The 18,998-nt window shown below is 34.3% G+C and overlaps 1 protein-coding gene across 3 annotated transcripts in view; it reads left to right on the forward strand.

Moving 5' to 3' along the window:
• The window catches only part of LOC106142335 (uncharacterized), a 61,745-nt gene extending 48,223 nt beyond the window's left edge, over positions 1-13,522 (forward strand). Inside the window, exons 2-6 of one of the 3 annotated variants that reach the window (XM_060947033.1) lie at positions 3,312-3,353; positions 5,202-5,359; positions 6,328-6,494; positions 10,982-11,127; positions 11,404-13,522. In XM_060947033.1, coding sequence (XP_060803016.1) covers positions 3,314-3,353; positions 5,202-5,359; positions 6,328-6,494; positions 10,982-11,127; positions 11,404-11,513 — 621 coding nt within the window. In that variant the 5' untranslated portion in view covers positions 3,312-3,313 and the 3' untranslated portion in view covers positions 11,514-13,522. Of the gene's footprint in view, positions 1-3,311; positions 3,354-5,159; positions 5,360-6,327; positions 6,495-10,981; positions 11,128-11,403 lie in introns of all 3 variants that reach the window. The other 2 variants (XM_060947031.1, XM_060947030.1) reach the window with 2 other exon arrangements.
• Positions 13,523-18,998: the final 5,476 nt, after the last annotated feature.

An 18,998-nucleotide genomic window follows, 5' to 3' on the forward strand; every position in this document is an offset into this window, starting at 1 on the left:
TAGGTACCTAAAATAACAATTCCACGCGGACAAATTCGCGGGCACAGCTAGTATACTTATAAGATTTATTTGCTACGGCAAAATTTGTTGTAACCTAATGCCTACTATATGTGAGAATTAAACCTTGCAGGCGAATCTTCCTCATGGCTGGAAATTACTTAAAAATAAACCTACCTCTACCTATCATCATCTATAGAAAAATAATATCTAGTCCACGAAACTTAACTGCGTTACAAAAATAAGCAACATTACAAGGCCACGAGACTTTCAGGAATTACAGTATGACGTCAACATCGTTCTGAATAAGTAATTCTATACGTAAAAGTGGATAAAGGATAATTGGACATTACGAACTAGGGCGTCTGATTACACGTCGCTAGTGCGTGTTCAAATCTGTTTTTGAGATACAAATCAAGAGATACGAAGCCGACTTCCATTCTGTAGAGAAGAAGTGAGAAGAGAAGAATAGTGTGTGCTAGCTTGCTTCTCTTCCCGTGCAGTTTGTAAAAGTCAGTCAAGGGAAATGAGTACAAACTTGGGATTCTTTATTTGGGTGATGGGCTAGCAACCTATCGCTATTGCATCATAAAACCATACAGCTGATCGTGGCCTTTTAGTCTTTTCAAGACTGTCTCCCTGTAAGGGATAAAGACGTGATTATGTATGCATAATTACATACATACATACATGCATATAATCACGTATGCTATCTTTCCGATTAATAATTTTCGTAATATAATGTGAATTAAGTTTATAAATAACTAGCGACCCGCCCCGGCTTCGCACGGGTGCAAAATTATAAATGTTATTATACATAAAAACCTTCCTCTTGAATCACTCTACCTGTTACAGAAAACCGCATCAAAATCCGTTGCGTAATTTTAAAGATTTAAGCATACAGACAAACAGACTAAAACAGCGACTTTGTTTTATACTATGTAGTGATACAGTTATTAAACGCGCACTTAACGTACCTTTATTTTATCTCGGACGGATGTGACATGATTTGAATCGGCCGAGATAAATTAAGGGCACGTTACAAACGCGTATATAAATACCTATGTTTTTATAAATATTACAAAGCAACGCGAAAGTTTAAATAAGTCATAGTAAATTAAGGTATAACTCTTGTTTAAAAGAAAGCTGCTTCTTTTTTTTATAAATTAGTCTATTTCTAGAATAGCAAATGACTCTATTTGCTTCCCAAAAATCCTAATGATATGCCCCCGTCAGCCGTGCTTAACTTAGACATGGTCAAATTGGGGTCGACGACTACTCCCGTAAATGAAAGTAAAGTGTAGGTAACACTAACAGTGTAAGTTGACGCGTGACCCATTTCGGGACACTGCGGCGGGTGACATTTATAGGACAGTGATGTTCAAACTATTTGATTTTTTATACTCATATCATCAACTAGCTGTTATTTTGAGCATCATTGAAGCCCTCAATGATGAATAATTATTTTTTTCACATTTTCCATTATTTCTTCGCTCCTAATAGTTGTAGCTTTATATAGCCTATAGCCTCCCTCGATAAAAGTCTATTCAAGACAAAAATAATTTTTCAATTGTTACAGAATGAAACAAGCTTCTAGTGCTCTATAACTGCTCCTTCAGTCAATTGTATTAAGAATCGGCTAGACAAACTTTAAAAATCTCCAAGCATCAAAATTCACACTCATCAGCTTAATGAGCTGCTAGTGTATTTAAAGTATATAAAAAAAAACCCAGTAGTTCCTGAGATTAGCGCGTTCAAACAAACAAACTCTTCAGCTTTATTATATAAGTATAGATATTGCGATTAGTTTAGAGCATCGTCAAAATGCGTGATTTTCATGAAGGCACTTTCAAATTTTACCTAGGCCATGTATTAATGACTATTTCCTGAGTGTCAATCAGTGTAGTTTCCAGCACTTAAAGAAAGAACCACTCCATATCTTTTCAGTGGATGTCATAGAAGACGACTAAGGGCTATCCCTTAGTCGTCTAAGCCTATGCTTATAAAGTTGGCATTCCTCTTGTAGATGGGCTAGCAACCTGTCAATATATGAATCTCAATTCCATCATAAAGCCACAACTGAACGAGGTCTTTCAGTCTTATCAAAACTATTGGCTCTATCTACCCTTAGTCTACTCTGTCTACCGGATAAGTTATATAGACTCTTTTCGAGAGAGAGGAGGATATAACCCGAACGCCAAGGGGAAGAAAGAGGGAAGCTTATATTAATTAATTCATTGATTAATTCATCATTTTAAGAATATTTAACAGTAATAGTCTATTTAACACAGTCTGTGGTACATTTAATTTTTAATCTCTTTCTTATTCATATAAATAATACAGGTGTTTGATACAGTTTGGGAACCTCAGACAGGCAGCCGTGCGGAATGGGATGTTCCGAAGCAAAACTGTCTGCTTCACTCATTCTCACCACATAGGCAGTAATTCGTACTCATGTATTCCCAGAGGAAATATAAACAAGGTAGCTTTGGTAGGAGGAAAACATGTAGTTGAAAGTCAACCGACCGAATATGAATACAGATTGGCTCTGAGTATTGGCCAAAATACATATATGTATATGTCATACATACAAACATAATATACTAACGTCTATGTCCCTTGCGGGGTAGACAGGGCTAACGGTCTTGAAAAGACTGAAAGGCAACGTTCAGCTGTGTAGTTTAATGATGGAACTGAGATTCAAATAGTGACCATCACCAAGAGGAATCCCAAGTTAAAAGCTTAACCCTTAGTCGCCTTTTACTACACGCATGGGTAAAGTGAAGTGCTCCTATTCTAAAGTGCCGGGAACCACATGGCAAGAATGTATAAACGGCAAAACATACATAAAAATGTGTTTACTTAAAGCTTCGAAAAATTTTACAGAGCAAATTGCGCGGCACACGAAAATTTTGTCTTTCCTCTGTGTATTTCAGACTAGTTCGAAATAGGTAACAAAAGGGATTCTGCTGGCAATGTGTCGAGCGACGTGACAATGTAAATGTGGAGCTTTGAATAGAGTGGTCTGTTTGAAACGCCAAATATTTCGCAGACTTTCGGGCCGCCATTTTTTTGTAACAAAATTTTACCGAGTTCTGTTTTGGTTATGACAACAAAAATCATTTTCGTAACTGGTTATGAAACATGGTTACAAAAATGACAAGTGAATTCCATTTTAGTTATTGGTCAATAAAATATGTAATGCTCTTGTACAAAATTTCTCCTGAAATTCGCGTCATGAAAGTGAATTAATTTCGCTCAAATAAATTATATTAAATGTTTATGGTTCTGACACGTTACGTCATTTGTTCCAGATATGCTCCAGTCGTTATTACAACCAAGGGAAAATCAGCGGTGTAAGTATTGACAAACGTCTACAAAAAAGAAAGAAAGATAGAAAAAAAATAAATGTCAGAAAGGGAACGGGGAATGGGCGTGTCAAATGTTTAAAATATAAAGGACCGCGGGCTGTATTCCCGATTAGGTCAAGAAGGTGGGAGAATTGGAATCCTCTGCGAAGTTGTTAAAGACAATAAAAAAAAAGCCTTAATGTCTTTACTGCTTTTTAATGTTTAGGTTTTCAAAGAAACAAAAGATAGAATGAGAGAGAAGATGAGCTGTAAGTATTCCTTGCCAACGATCAATAATATTGAGAATTGTAAATTTTGATCAATGTAATTGAAAAAAAGAATAGGACCACTTCATCTCTTCCCCATGGATGTCGTAAAAGGCGACTAAGGGATGAGCTTATAAACTTGGGATTCATCTTTTAGGCGACTGTCTAGCAACCTGTCACTATATGAATCTCAATTCTATCAATAAGCCAGACAGCTGACACTGGCATATCAGTCTTTTCCAGACTGTTGGCTCTGTCTACTCCGCAAGGAATATATACGTGATTATATGTATGTATTGTAATTTTTAATAAGATTGATGTCCTGGGCAAACTTTAACCTAATATTAATAATACTCAAATAATCTTACTCAAAGTCAACGTTATTAATTAACGAGAACGCTGAACACAATAAATATAAAAGATGACACGCCAAGTTCCCGAAATTTATTCATGGGAATAAGGGAACAATTGTGCCTTGCAGGAAATGGATGACTATCGTGTCTCTGAGTTATTATATCGCAATGAGACTAAAACTTCGAGGTTACAAAGAAAATAAAGGGAACGAAAAGATTTCTTTGAAAATGCCCACGGCTTCCTTTACTTGAATAGAATAGAATAGATTTATTTTCAAAATTGGATACAAGGTATCACATATTGACGTCACATCACTTAAATCTTATTATAACTACTACCGCTTCCAAAGCGCATGTGTAGAAGAAGCGGCGGAACAAACTACACTGCAGCATTTTCATCGGACGTCAATTTACAAATATAGATCTCTTTAATCTAAATCGGAGACGAATGCACATTGTCTACATTAAAAAAAAAACATGAATGAATGTAGAACTGATTATGTCAATACGAATAGTTCGTCACGACTGAGTTGCGGGAACTCAGTTATTTAAGAATACATTTTTGTGTTACTGACTGACTGATTGCATACTTAGCCCCAAGTTATAGTGAACACGTTTTGATGGTTACACAAGACTATAGACTAAGACTATACTTTGGTCTTTGGTCCCATGCTCTCGTACTCGTGCCAAATTTCTTAAAAATCAGTCGAGTATTTTGGTCATTCATACATGTATTCATATACGTCTTTATCCCTTGGGGGTAGACTGAGTTAATTGTCTTGAAAGACCGATAGGCCACGTTCAGCTGATAGGCTTAATGATAGAATTAAGATTCAATAAATGACAGGTTGCTAGCCCATCGCTTAAAAGAAGAATCTTAAGTTCATGAGCCTGTCCCTTAGCCGCCTTTTACGAGTATTTTGTGCTTTATGAATATTTAAATGTAAATTACATGATGACGCATCAAAATACTTTACTCGAAAATTTGCAAAGAAAACGAATATAAAGATACGTGCAATCAAATCCAATTCTTCAGTCGATTAAATGGTTTAGTTGACAGCTCGTCACTTTAAGTATTTCGGCATTATCTTAATACGTCGCATTATTATCACGTCTCTTGGCTTAGCTAGACAACATCTACTTGTCCCATGTAACGTTTGCCGCGTGCAAAACGGCTTATAACTCCAATACAGTCGTTACATCTTCAGCCAAAATGATCGGCGCGATGCCTGCAGTGGCCGTGCGGCATGAGCGGCGGCGGGCGGAGAAGCGGGGCGGCGGGGGGCGCAGGCCTTCCCAGCTGCCTCTGCAGCTCGGCCGGGCCCTGGACGCGGACGCCACGCCCTCGCCAGACCAGCACCGGCTGAGGAATGAGCTGTATGTGTGTGGGAAGGTAAGACTTTGAGGACATCAAGTGGTTTTAGCTGTAGGGAGGGAGGACTATTAGAAGTGAAAGAGAGTTGGCGGAAGCGCAGGCCTTCCCAGCACCGGCTGAGGAATGAGCTCTATGTGTGTGGGAAGGTAAGACTTTGAGGACATCAAGTGGTTTAAGCTGTAGGATGGGGTATAGAAGAGAGAGAACTATCAGACTGAGCTCTGGACGCCGACGCCACGCCCTCGCCGGACCAGCACCGGCTGAGGAATGAGCTGTATGTGTGTGGGAAGGTAAGACTTTGAGGACATCAAGTGGTTTTAGCTGTAGGATGGGGTATGGAAGAGGGAGGACTATAAGAAGTGAAAGAGAGGTAGCGGGAGCGCAGGGCTTCTCAGCTGACTCTGCAATTTGACTAACCCTGGACGTAGACGCCACATCATCGCCGGACCAGCACTTTCTGAGTAATATGAGCTGTTTGTCTGTGGGAAGGTTAGATCTCAAGAAATAGGGGAGGCAGGTGAAGGCATTTCTAGTTACCACTACAGATCAGCTGAGCCCTGAACGCAGATTCTTTCGCTAGAACAGCGCCGGCTGAGAAAATAGCTCTATATTTGTGTCGGAAGGTAGACCTAAAGAATGATAGGTGGTGGGGTTGCAGGCCTTCACATCTTCCTCTGCAGCTCAGCAGAGCCAGACCAGCACTAAGGAATGAGCTGTATATGTGTGGGTTAGTAAGATCTGGAACTCAGTAGATTTACGCTGTAGGAGGGGTAGAGAAGAGAGGCGTCAAGAGGCGCAGGCCTTAACAGCTTGGACGAGCCCTAGACTCAGTTTTAGTAACACCATCTGTCTGAATAGCCATTTGACCTTGAGTCTTCAACAAGCAATTTTAGTAAGTACCACCATTTTTAAATGTAATTAATAACTGAGTAACCTCTTATTTGATCTCAGCAAAAATACATTTTCATCCAATCTTTCGTTTAAAGGTGGCAGCCCTGCACGCGGTGGTGGGTTCTCTTCTCCTGGGCATCGTGGTGCTGGTGGTGGGGCTGGTGCAGCTGTCCCCTGGCGCGGAGGCAGCTCAGCACCGCTACTACCTCATGGGGGCAGGCGCCGCGCTGATGGGCACGGGAATATTAGGAGCTGTTCTGAGGTATGAAGTCCCAGTACTTACTCTGACTCTCTGACTGTTTATACATACATACATAATAATCACGAGTTTATTCCTTACGGGGTAGACATAGTCAATAGTCTTGAAAAGACTGAAAGGCCATGTTCAGCTGCATTACTTTATGATGAAATGAGATGCCTGAAAAAAGACGCCATTCCTTTGATACATACATACAAATAATCACGTCTATATACCTTGCGGGGTAGACAAAGCCAATAGCCTTGAAAAGACTGATAGCCAGTCGCCTAAAAGAAGAATCTCAAGTTTATAAGCATATCCCTTAGTTATTTATATCATTAAATACTCAGAAATAATTAAGAGACCTAAAACAACATACTCGTATTAACTAGGGTTAGAAGTTATATAGTTACAGAAATTTACAGCGCAGTTGGATACTAAAACACAGAACAGCTTTTAAAATAATTACCGTGCATTAGTGAAATGTTAATACTGTCATTAATAAAACTTATTCCAATTAACACTATCACATCGAAATATGCGTAGTACTATATATGAAATTAGTGGCAAAAGCACAGTCATTAATTATAATATGGAAGTTAAAAAAGAAAAGATGACATATATACATAGATAGTGTCTAAACTTTATCAATTGCAAATAAAAGTATCAATTGTATGTTTTTCGATAAGGTGCAAACCTGAAACAATGTTTCACCTTTGCGCTCATATGAACAGAGTAATGAATGTGGACGAAGCGAAAGAATTATGCAGGGATTGTTGCAAGTAGAAAGATGTCTCTGCCTACCCCACCGGGAATATAGCTTTATATCTTGTAGCTTGCTACGAGTAGTGCCTTCGTAGCAAGAGCTACGGAAACCGTAGCTGAGCTACGCATTTCGTAGCACCAAGGCAAACCTCGTAGCTAAATGTACGAGCAAGTAATTTTCTAGTAATCAACTAATTAGGCCCGGCCTACCAGAATTGAAAATATTAAAATTATTTAATTACTTTTGTTTAAATATACATTAATTGCTATTTTTGATTCGATAAACTTATAAACTTGGGATTCCCCTTGTAGGCGATTTGAATCTGAATTCCATCATGAAGAACCATATAGCTGAACGTGGCCTTTCAGTATTTTCAAGAATGTTAGCTCTGTCTACCTCGTTAGGGATACCTCTTAGTCCATTTTACAAATAAATTCTTTTTTTTTTACATAAAACATAACATTTTCCGATAAACAGAGGTTCGGTAATAGAAGCAGATTCCAATCACATTATGATGCGCAGTGTCTCAAATTTGTTACAGCAATGACGACACGAGATATCCCATGAATCCATCATAGCTGGCGCGCTGCCGAGACCCAATTTCATTACCATATACTGCCGCCTTGCCATAGACCTCTATATTGACGGATAAGATTTCTCACAAGACGGTGTTTTGATAGAATGGGTGAATTACATCTGTCAAATTCTAAATTTTTGTTAATGAACAAAACACGGGTTACGGGACATTTTAATATCATATAATACCTAATTGTCATATCTTTTGTTTTATTTTGGCTTCAAAGCAGCCTGCAGAAAAAGGGGTAACAAACTGCACTGCATCGTTTTCTTCAATAACGTCAACTTCACAATTATCTAAAACATTGTTATGATTATTTGATTTATACGAAATTTTAATCTTTACACACATATAATCACGTCTATATCCCTTGTGGAGTAGACAGAACCAAGTCTTGAAAAGACTGAAAGGTCACGTTCAGCTATATGGTTTAATGATGCAAGGAGAATCTTAATTCGATTAGCCTTTCCCTTGTTGCCTTTAACGCCATCCACGGAAAAGACGGCACTGGATTACTCTTTTTATAGGAAGAAAGATGAATGTCATGTCCAGTAAGTGATGTATGTCAGTGGCTCTTAGCAATAAATGTATTTATTCCATTCGCGATATGCTGGTAATGGAATAGATTCCGATGGAAATGAATTATGCTAATGTAGTCAGAGCTTGTATTGACAGATTTTATGCATCTAAGAGGCAATATAGGTACCTAAACCTCGATGGTTAACAGTGTTAGAGAAAGGTAATTCACAATTAACACATTCGTGGCGACATCTCTACGCCACAAGTCACAAAAACAAAATCACGCGACGCTATCAGTCAAAAACAGCGAAAAGTCTAAATCGCGCAAGCAAAGACTTCACGGATTGGAGCATATATACAACCTCCGACACAACATCGTCGGAGCCGCGGTTCTCCAGGCATAACACCTAGCCTGGCGGAAGATCTTCCCTTTGGTGGCGGTCGAGCCGAACTATCGCTCCTGCTACACATTCATAGCACACATTCACTTTCACAGTAAAACACATTCACAGCACTATCTTAAACATGTCTGTTTAACTCTGAGTTGGTAGAACTAAGTTCAAAATGTCCCTACAACCAACAATTGCATTTGTGTATAATAAAAATCCCGTTAGTTTGTCATTCCCGTAATAATTCCAGTAATAATATACCAAATCTCAAATACAAGAGGTAACATGAGCTTCATATAAACCTATTTATTAATTGATTCCTAGTCTGTATATCAAAATGTTTATAATTAAACTTGTAGGCTTTATGGGCCAGCAACCTGTCACTATTTGAATCCATCATTACGCCATACACCTGAACTTAGCCTTTAAGTCTTTTCAAGACTGTTGGCTCTGTCTACCTCGTAAAGGATATAGATTTGATACTTTCAGATAAAATGAAAATTCTAATTTTAGGCGATGGCCTAGCAACCTGTCATTATTTGAATCTCGATTCTATCATAAAGCCAAACAGTTGAACGTGGCCTGTCAGTCTCTTTAGAACTGTTGGCTCGGTCTACCCCGCAAGGGATATAGACGTGACAATATGTATGTATTTAAAATGAAAATTTCAAAGAGCTACTCAATGCGGAACATAAGGGTGCTTATAAACATGCGCTGTCAAAATCAATGTATAGGCACTTGAAAAACAAAAGGCCGCTATGTCAATGTAGCGAGCACAGAATGCGGAACGCCCAGGTGCGACCTTGCTCTGTAATAGCTAGGTTGGGTATATTAGTTTTTGCCTCACAATTACTCCGCATAGTTTGAGAGTTTCAGAGTAGTTTTGTAAAGTCTGTATAAGTGACTTTTAATACTTTAGTACTTAATAGACTTTATAATATATTTGTTTGTTATATCCTTATTGCATAGAAATTTACACAGTAACAATAAAATAGTACATAGTTAAATAGTGCATAGTTTGTAGTTTAGGAATTGAACTTTTCTTTTTTTAATGAAGTAGTTTTAATCACATTTTGTCATTAATAATTCAGCTGTTTAAATTATTTTTGTGTCCCTTAAAGTTAAAAAAACCATTTAAAGAATACCGTTGATTTTTGGTACAAAACTATCTAAACATATTTACAAGACTTGCTGTGCCTACGATTTCGTCCGCGTGGAATAGTTATGAATAATTTTCCCCGTTTTTTTTTTCACATTTTCCATTATTTCTTTGCTCCTAAAAGTTGCAGCGTGATGTTATGTATAAAGCCTAAAGCCTTCATCGATAAATGATCTATTCAATACAAAAGAATTTTTCAATTCGAACCAGTAGTTCCTGAGATTAGCGCGTTCAAACAAACAAACAAACGAAGACACTCTTCAGCTTTATTATATTAGTATAGATAACGGAAACATAACGCTAGCAAAGCCGCGGGTCAGAACATCTAAAATCATAAAATTGAAATGAACGCAATATCAAACTCATAAAATATTTACTGCCGACTGTAAATGTATTAAATACATTAAATTATATTCATTTTCATGAGAGGCGCAGTAGCCATTATAAACGGGTTCGATTCCCGATCCAGTTACATTTTAACTGCAAATAAATTACCCGAGGGTTCCCAATAAATTCAACATTAACGTTGTTGCGAAGTTTATTTCTCTGTTAATGCGATGGTTTGCGATATTGAAGTATTTTTTATTTCTTTTATCATCGTATCTTGTGTTTATTTATCTAGAAAAAATACAGCATTTTAATTATTTATACATACATGGATCATGGCATGTAGAAATGTAGACCTTTTCCCACCTTTCGGGGAAAGAAACTTAATCTTAGCTCTAATTCAAAATCTCGACTGGTTCGGTTGGATTTGGTATTAAGTCCATCTATTCCACCTATTGTATATTTTAAGTGTACAAAATTCAAATAAATACGTTAAATATAAGATTAGAATAGATTTATTTTCAAAATTGGATACAAGGTATCACTTATTGACTTTTTAAGCCAAACAGCTGAGCGTGGCCTGTGAGTCTTTTCAAGACTGGTGGCTCTGTCTACCCTGCTAGAGATATAGACGTGATCATATGTATGTACTTACTGACGTCACATCACTTAAATATAATTATATCTACTACCGCTTCCAAAGCGCATTAGTAGAAGAAGCGGCGGAACAAACTACACTGCAGTGTACTAACGTGAATAAAATCTTTATTCCAGATGCGTATGCCTCCACTGGTACAACCGCAAGTTCCGCGAAGAAGAAGAGGAACATGCGCAGGCGCACAAGAACGGCGTGAGCGTGGTGGAGAGCGGACACGGACACGACCACAAGGACCGGGGCCACGGGAACCATGATAAACCAGGTCGGGAAACCCTTTACCAAACCCAACAAATGAATCCGTCCGAAGTATCTAAAGTTTATGGAACTGGAACGTATATTCCGTTCATCTCCATTGTAATTACTAGGTATACCTTATTAACTGTCCCAAATTTTCTTAGTACACTAAATAAATGAATTAAAAACTTATTTGAACTCAACGTACGCAAGCTTCTTAAACGCATTACATAAACTAAACAGTTTACCTTTTTTTTAGTGTTTATCAAGTACTTTTAATATATTATTCCTATTCCACATTCAGGCGACCACAAGAGTCACGAGCACAAAGAGAAACCCAAGCTGAAGGCCCAGGCCAGCGTTGGCAAAGACGTCGACCTGATGAAGCAGTCTTCAGCAGCCAGCGACACTTAGATCCCCCGACCAGTAGGATAGACGTAGGATAAGTTCGTGTTGTGCCGCTGTTAGGTTAAGGAATGTTTGGTCGGTCCTAAGGCGTAAACAAATTGAAACTTACCGTACAAATTCAAATTACAAATATATGTGGGAATGAAAGTAAAACACTTCTTATTTTATTGGACTTCTTAATAACACATCTTATAACGTCTTACATCGTACCACAGACTCCCTATTCTATCTCTTAATGTTACCAACGTAAAAATAAGTAAGAGGTCAGCTAACAAAAAGGATTTAAATAAAAACAAAAAACAAAACTTCTCCCACATATATGTACATAAAATCACGCCTCTTTCCCGGAGGGGTAGGCAAAGGGTTAATCTCTCCACTTGCCACTTCTATACTTCTTTCGCTTCAGCCAAATAACTCTTTTTATGCAAACTCGGCTTTTGGATTCGGTTTTGGGTACTCTCGACCTGACCTTTGGCCAGGACGACCTTTATTTGATCAAGGTACGTCTGATTATAAATATTTAAAGAGAAATTAACTACGTCTTGGCAGCATTGCACGTAGTCAAAGAAGTTCTAATTATCTTTCATCTGCGTTCCCATAATTATAACATGACAATGATTTTAGATACCTATATCACCATTTTAACTACAATTATAATGGGCTGTAATAAAAAGGGGAAAAAAAATATTGGTAAATTTGACATTAAAAATTGAACTTATTGATTGTTACGAAGAAAAATGAATACACTGCAAAATTATGAGAAAACACAATTACCTAACTTGGACTTTTAACGTAAAATCAAATGAGAGGGCCGACCCAAATGAATTTATTTTGATGGTTTTTAAATATCACGGATGGTATGACATAGTGTGTGACCGTGGGTGTCACGGTGTTTAAATATTTGTACTTCGTATATTATATGTACCTACTTTAGGATAAGTCTCATTCGTTTCTGTGTAAGCCATCAGTCATAAAAAAAAATTGTCTAAAAATTTCAAGCAATGTACCGTTCCCAACATACTACTTGGTGTTATGGACCTAGAAATAATTTATTAAATAAAAAATCACATATACCTGATAAGACGAAGATATACGTTTAATTTTTGATTTAAAAATATTCATCATTATGTGCATTTTATAAATGTACTCAATTATTTAATTGTTTTTAATCATAAGATACATACAGAGGTGGTGACATATCATTTTACTTAGTACATACATTTATGTGGACACTTCATAAAAATTTCGAATTCAAATCATCAGTCATACTTTACAAAATATACGACTTTTGTTTAATATCTTTTTGAATTTTTTACAAAAGATCCCCATTGATATTTGATTTCGATATACAAATAACATTATTGGAAATGTTTATCGAAAGAATATACGGACCACAATAAATTGATTCTATAAAACTATCAAATGTTATAAAAATTAAAGATATACTTTTGAAATTTCGCGCTACATTTTATATAAATTGTAAACAACACAGGGATTCTCACGCAGTCGAAAAAGTTAACTAAATTATATGAATTTTTGAGTATACTCTTTAGAAAAGTTCGATCAGATTATTGGTTAATATAATCATAACAATTCACAATTGTTTCGACTTTACTAATATAATCTACCATATCTCGGTGTATTGGCTGCGCCTGCGGCTCATTGTGTTATTTACAATTGCAAGCAATGTGTTTAAAATCATAATAAACATTCTAAATCCTTACCGTCCGTCTAAAGAAGGTATTTTATTACACTGTACCATATGTAAAGAATTTGTATTTAATATTTTTAGCTTTATTTACACCTGACATACGCATTAGCACTACTTTCGTGAAATCATGCATTTTTAATAGGTATTTTATTTGACCATTACTTAGGTGAAAATTACAATAAATGTATACAAATAGAAAACCAAAAAAAAATAACATTATTATTTATTCCACAAGATTTCGTATTATACTTTTAAATCCCTTTTAGTTTACGTATTTATTTAAGTAAATATAACGAAAATTTAAATTTTTTATACCCGAGTTTTAATCACTAAAATACATACTTTTAAACGGATTTAATCTTTTAAATTAGATTTATACCAAACACTAGGTAAACCTTTTCTTAACAAAAAACGTAGCAATTTTAATTGAAAAATAATAAAAATGTCAGAGCAACATAGATATCAATTTTAAAAATATTATAGCACAATATATTTAATAAATAGTTTCTTATAAATAGATGTTGTTGATCGATGTTTTAACAATATATACAGGTATCACTTATTGTCGTCGCTCCTACTTAAACGTCAGTATCAATCAATCGTATGTACAATATTTCAGTAGGTAATTGTAACAATTTTGTGATTTTGGTGTAACGCTCTTAAAAGAGTAAGTTCCAAGTATAGTTTAAATTTGCTTTTCATTAAATTTTGAACTTATTTGACCGTAATTCTTCCGAAATTCAAGATGAAATATACATACATATGTATATAATATCTTAAGAAAAGTAGATAAAAGGCACTTTATTTACCCTGCCTATTTAAACATATTTAATTATTCTGATAAAAAAATTTAAATTATCGCTGCCGAAATCACAAAACACAAATCTGAAATACATTTTTATAGTCCATAGTTCGTCTTGGTTCCATAATTTTATACACATTTGCAAATAAAGCATATATTATCTTTTAACTAAATTTCCTTTTAAAATAAGTAGGTACCATTTGGGTATGATTAAAATAATCAACTTACTTTCATTTTGATAATAAAAATACTTACCTCGTAAAATCATCAAGTTGTTGTATGCATATACTTAATATAATTAAGTTTTAATATTTATCATGTAGAAACTTTTTCTTCTTAAATGTATCTATCACCATTTTAATTATACCTTCTTTCAAACGAATACACTTTATTTCATCATTTTAAATTAATAAAAAAAATTATCATTAAGCAGCATGCACCTCCGTAGAATCCATTTCACCGACTGTGTTGCAAATTATGTCTCCGATAGCTGCATTATAAAATTTGGAAAATATATTGGAATTATATCCTAAGAGACTGAGAAAGAGTGTTCTAAAGTAAATTTCGATGAAATTACTTATCATTTTTGATAGTTTCTTTACATTTGTAACTTATTTCGAATTTGTAGTTCGTGTTTCAATTTCATTTGTCATCTCGGGTCCAATTCGGTCCACTATCTTGGGATTTTGAGTGCTTTTTCTACGGCTCTGAATTCTAAGATTTGTAGAGTAAGGCTATGATAACTTTATCAATGTACTTCTAAAATGATGATCACAAAAACTAGTTAAATTTAATATTAAATATGTAATTAAAGTGCTTACGAGTAAACTGTTCTTAATTAAGTGACGAATTTTAGAGCTTAAATTAGAAGACGCATTCAAAATTTCATTTTTCATTGGGTTTTCGATTTTAACGAATTCTCGAAGTCAAAACTTAATGTAATTTATTAATTATTAAAATTACTTTGTTTATTTCCGCAAGTAACGTGTAGTATTTTTGGAAATGTTTCAAAAATAATTATTTCTAAAAATCAATGTAAAATTGAACATGTGTCCATCAATATGAAAATGATTCAAAGATAGTTCAGCTGTATTTAAAGAAATAGAAAATTTTTCGCTTTTTGTAATTATGAAATATAATTGCTAGATACCTATTTAATTTGACACATAAAACATGGAAATTGCTAGTATAATTATTTCAATGACAGTGCCCCTATGTTTCTCGCTTCATTTGACATCACCACTAGTGATGGAAAATCATCATATGATATCATATGTGTGATAGTTATACTCATAAAATACTGAATAATAAATGAAGACATTGTATGTTGTGCTGATATCAATGTTAATTTAGTTAAGTATTCCATGTTATTTATATTCGTCGATGTGGTAGATTTTAAGGACATATTAGTGTTATATGATATTTATCGATAATATATATTTGAAGGACTCTTAAGAAAGTTTTGCTTCGAAGTGATGCCAAAATAAATTGATGCAAAATCTGTGGAGCGTGATACGATGAAATGTAGTAAAAAGAAAATGCGACACAATATCATCTCTGTTGCATCACCTACTCACAAGTTTTGCGTTTCACAGATATTTGAACATAGTACAATCGCTCAACAGTGCAACTAGAAATGATCAAATAATTAGAAAAATATTTGTAATATAGTGGGTGAACGCGGAAAGATAAAAGTTGACAAACAGGACAGTCTTTTTTTATCTTAAACATCTTAATGATAAATGTAGAATAAACAAAGCACTATTTAAAATTTAACCCAGCATTTAATATAATTTAGTCAAATCTAGTTGCAGTTTTGAAACGATTCAAATGCTTAGCATTCGTTTTTTATCGTGGCCGAATTTAAATTGTTGGGTACTATTGCAAATTTTACACATTTTGTTACATTCGCTTAATTGATTGCCGTGCCAAAGTTACAGTGGTCTTACCACTAGAATTTATTAGCCGAATTGTATGAGATAAAGAATTGACGATCTGATTCATTGACGACAGGTACGCGTGTTTTTATTGCGAAAGACAGGCTTAACAAGTCTATAAAACAACAAAAATAAAATTAATATAATTTTATTTGATTGTATTTTTTTTTTAATTTTTACTGATAGGTTAAATAATTATGTCAAACGAAAATATAATTTATCATTATATGTATTGTCAATTAAAAACATATCATACGAGTATTAACATTTAATATCATAATTGACTGTCAGATTAAAATGAAATAATGATAATTTTTGACTAAGTTTTTATATCGGCTACAACAAGTCACGCACTGTTTTGATAATATTTATTATTATAATAAATTAGAATAAAATTACAACTAACATGTTCCAAGTACGGCTCATTTTAAGGTGTTGATTTGATCCAGAAATAGTTTTACGAATAATTAAAAGTTTAATATATTTTTTTCAGTTCTATATTATTCTTATGTTCATAAATTATTAAAAAATAAAAAAGTGTTCATACATTTTGTCGCCAATAAATCAGATCGCCGTTAAGACTTTGAAGTTATTATATCAAAGAATTGAGGAGTGAGGAATTGAGTTCATAGTTCTAAAATAAACTATGGAAAGCTTACGTTTACTAGTCTCTTCCAGTCATTAGTTGTTGTTATGTCATAGTTAAGTTGATTTTTTGGAAGAAATAAATGTTCATATTGTCGTGAAGTTTGCGTTTTCAATATTAAAAGGGTCGCAAATTCTTAATTTATAATCTTTATGTCATCTCGATTACCGAGTCTGCTGTTCATGCCAGATATTTTATTATTACCTGCAATGTCTTATTTCTAAGGATTTACTTTTTATTGTTCATGTTTTTTGGTTTGTTATATCTTATTGCATAGAAATTTACACAGTTACAAGAAATAGTGCATAAATATAAAAGAAAGAAAACGCCTGCAATGGCGCACTTATCTTTATTAAAGGAACTACATAATTATGTAAAAAAAACGGCAAAATCTTGTATGATAAAAGGGTTGCTCCTAATCGCTTAATTTTTTTTAAATACTTGACAGATTGCTTTGATTGAGTTAGCCTCGTAGTAAGTTTGAGTCTTGTGTTACTAAATACTAACTCAACGATACTATATTTTATAGTAAGTATAAAGTACTTATATAGATAAAAATCCAAGACCAATCAGAATGATGATCATAGACCAAAAGATCTAAGTAATTTCAACATCGCGCTACAAGAATTTACTCTGGATATTAACAAATTAATTCCCTTTCTTTTATTTATCAGGAAGGAAAAATCATAATCAATTTATTTCTTCCAAAACTTCAAATGATAGTAGATATTTATTGTATGTTATCAAACATTCCGCAAAGCTTTCTGTGTATTGAATCGCCGTTGTGAATCAGTTTAGCGTTAGGTCATACGTACTTACATGATATCATTAAAATATTATATATATATATATCGATGTTAAAAGTTAACAGTGTATAACGACTTTAGTCCACGTTTCTTATGCTGATGATCAAAAAATAAAAAATATAGTCCTAACCTATATCATATGTGTATTAGGTACCGGGTGCGTCACAAATGGAAATTGTTTTAAGATGGCCCATCTTAAAAAAAGATTATGTTATATTTTGATAACTCTGCATGTTACATGAAAAGACGAAATTGGGTCGTAAGTATATATGTAAAAAAAATTGAACATTATAAATTGTGATTATCAGCATAAAATACCAATATTCTATAGTTCCCCATATCTAAGCTCCATTCACTGTGATAAAATCCATACTAATGTTCATTGTAATGCTAAAATAATTATATTTTGTCCTGTAAATATTTAGGAAAACACAGGATTAATAATAGTACCTACTGGCTTAGTGCTAATAATAATTCTGTGTTAATAATTTAAAGATTACTTACCTACACAAATTTGTTTATTAATAGATTTGTTAATATATTTTTACTTATTAGTTTCCATATATCACAGTGAATAATCATATACTTATGTCAAATCTAGGTTTTTTTTTATATTAGACAACTATTTTATTGGGTCTCTTTATAAAAAAGTTGACTTTTTCTCTATCTGTAAATTTTTGTTTTTTAATGCGCATAAAAATTATCTTAAAATTGTCATAAATTGTGTAGAGGCCCTTGCCATCGCGAATTAAATAATTTATTTAATAATTACATTAACGTGTTTTATATTGATATATTTTACTTTAATTACGTACGACTGTGCTGTTTTATATCTCGTATATTTTATACCAATGTCTCTGAATAAAAAAATGTGGACGGAAAAATGTGTTTGTTTTTTATTTACTCTTTACTGTTATTGTAGTACTGAATGACTGAAACTTGCACATTGAGGCAACTGGATGTGTAACCATCGATCCAATACGGGTTAGGTTTACCTGCAAACTTTGCGGAGGTCAGATGGGAGTCGCTTCGTGTAAAACCCTGACTCACCCAATTCAGGGTCCATGGTCAAAGGCATACCCCGGTCATAGTCCCGGTTGCATCCTCTCCATTCTGGAGAGGATGCAACCGGGACTTAAAGCCAGGAGGATGAAGATTGTAGGTACTATATGTGTGAACGGCAGCCTCATCAAGTCAAACATAATGAAATTGTTTGTCATTTTTCAACAAGTTCAAATTAAAAATTATACTTAGGTAAGTTTTTCCATAACATCTCAGGATGTCACAAGTAAAATTGTAAACAGTCTATTTTCCCTCCCCTCGTTCCCGGAGGGGTAGGCAAAAACTACATCCTTCCATTTGCCACGATTCCTGCATACTTCTTTCGCTTCATCTACTTTTATAACTCTCTTCATACAAGATCGTCGATTTCGCTTACTCTTGACTTGACCTGACCTTTTGCTAAGACGTCCCAGTTTGGTCAATGTAATCCTGATTAAATTTACAATTATTTGTTCAAGCAATATATATTATTAATATTTAATTTAAAAATCATTAATTAAAAATAAATATTTATTTCAAAATTTTTA

The sequence above is a fragment of the Amyelois transitella genome, chromosome 12 (assembly GCF_032362555.1).
Source record: "Amyelois transitella isolate CPQ chromosome 12, ilAmyTran1.1, whole genome shotgun sequence".
NCBI classification, from domain to species: Eukaryota; Metazoa; Arthropoda; class Insecta; order Lepidoptera; family Pyralidae; genus Amyelois; species Amyelois transitella.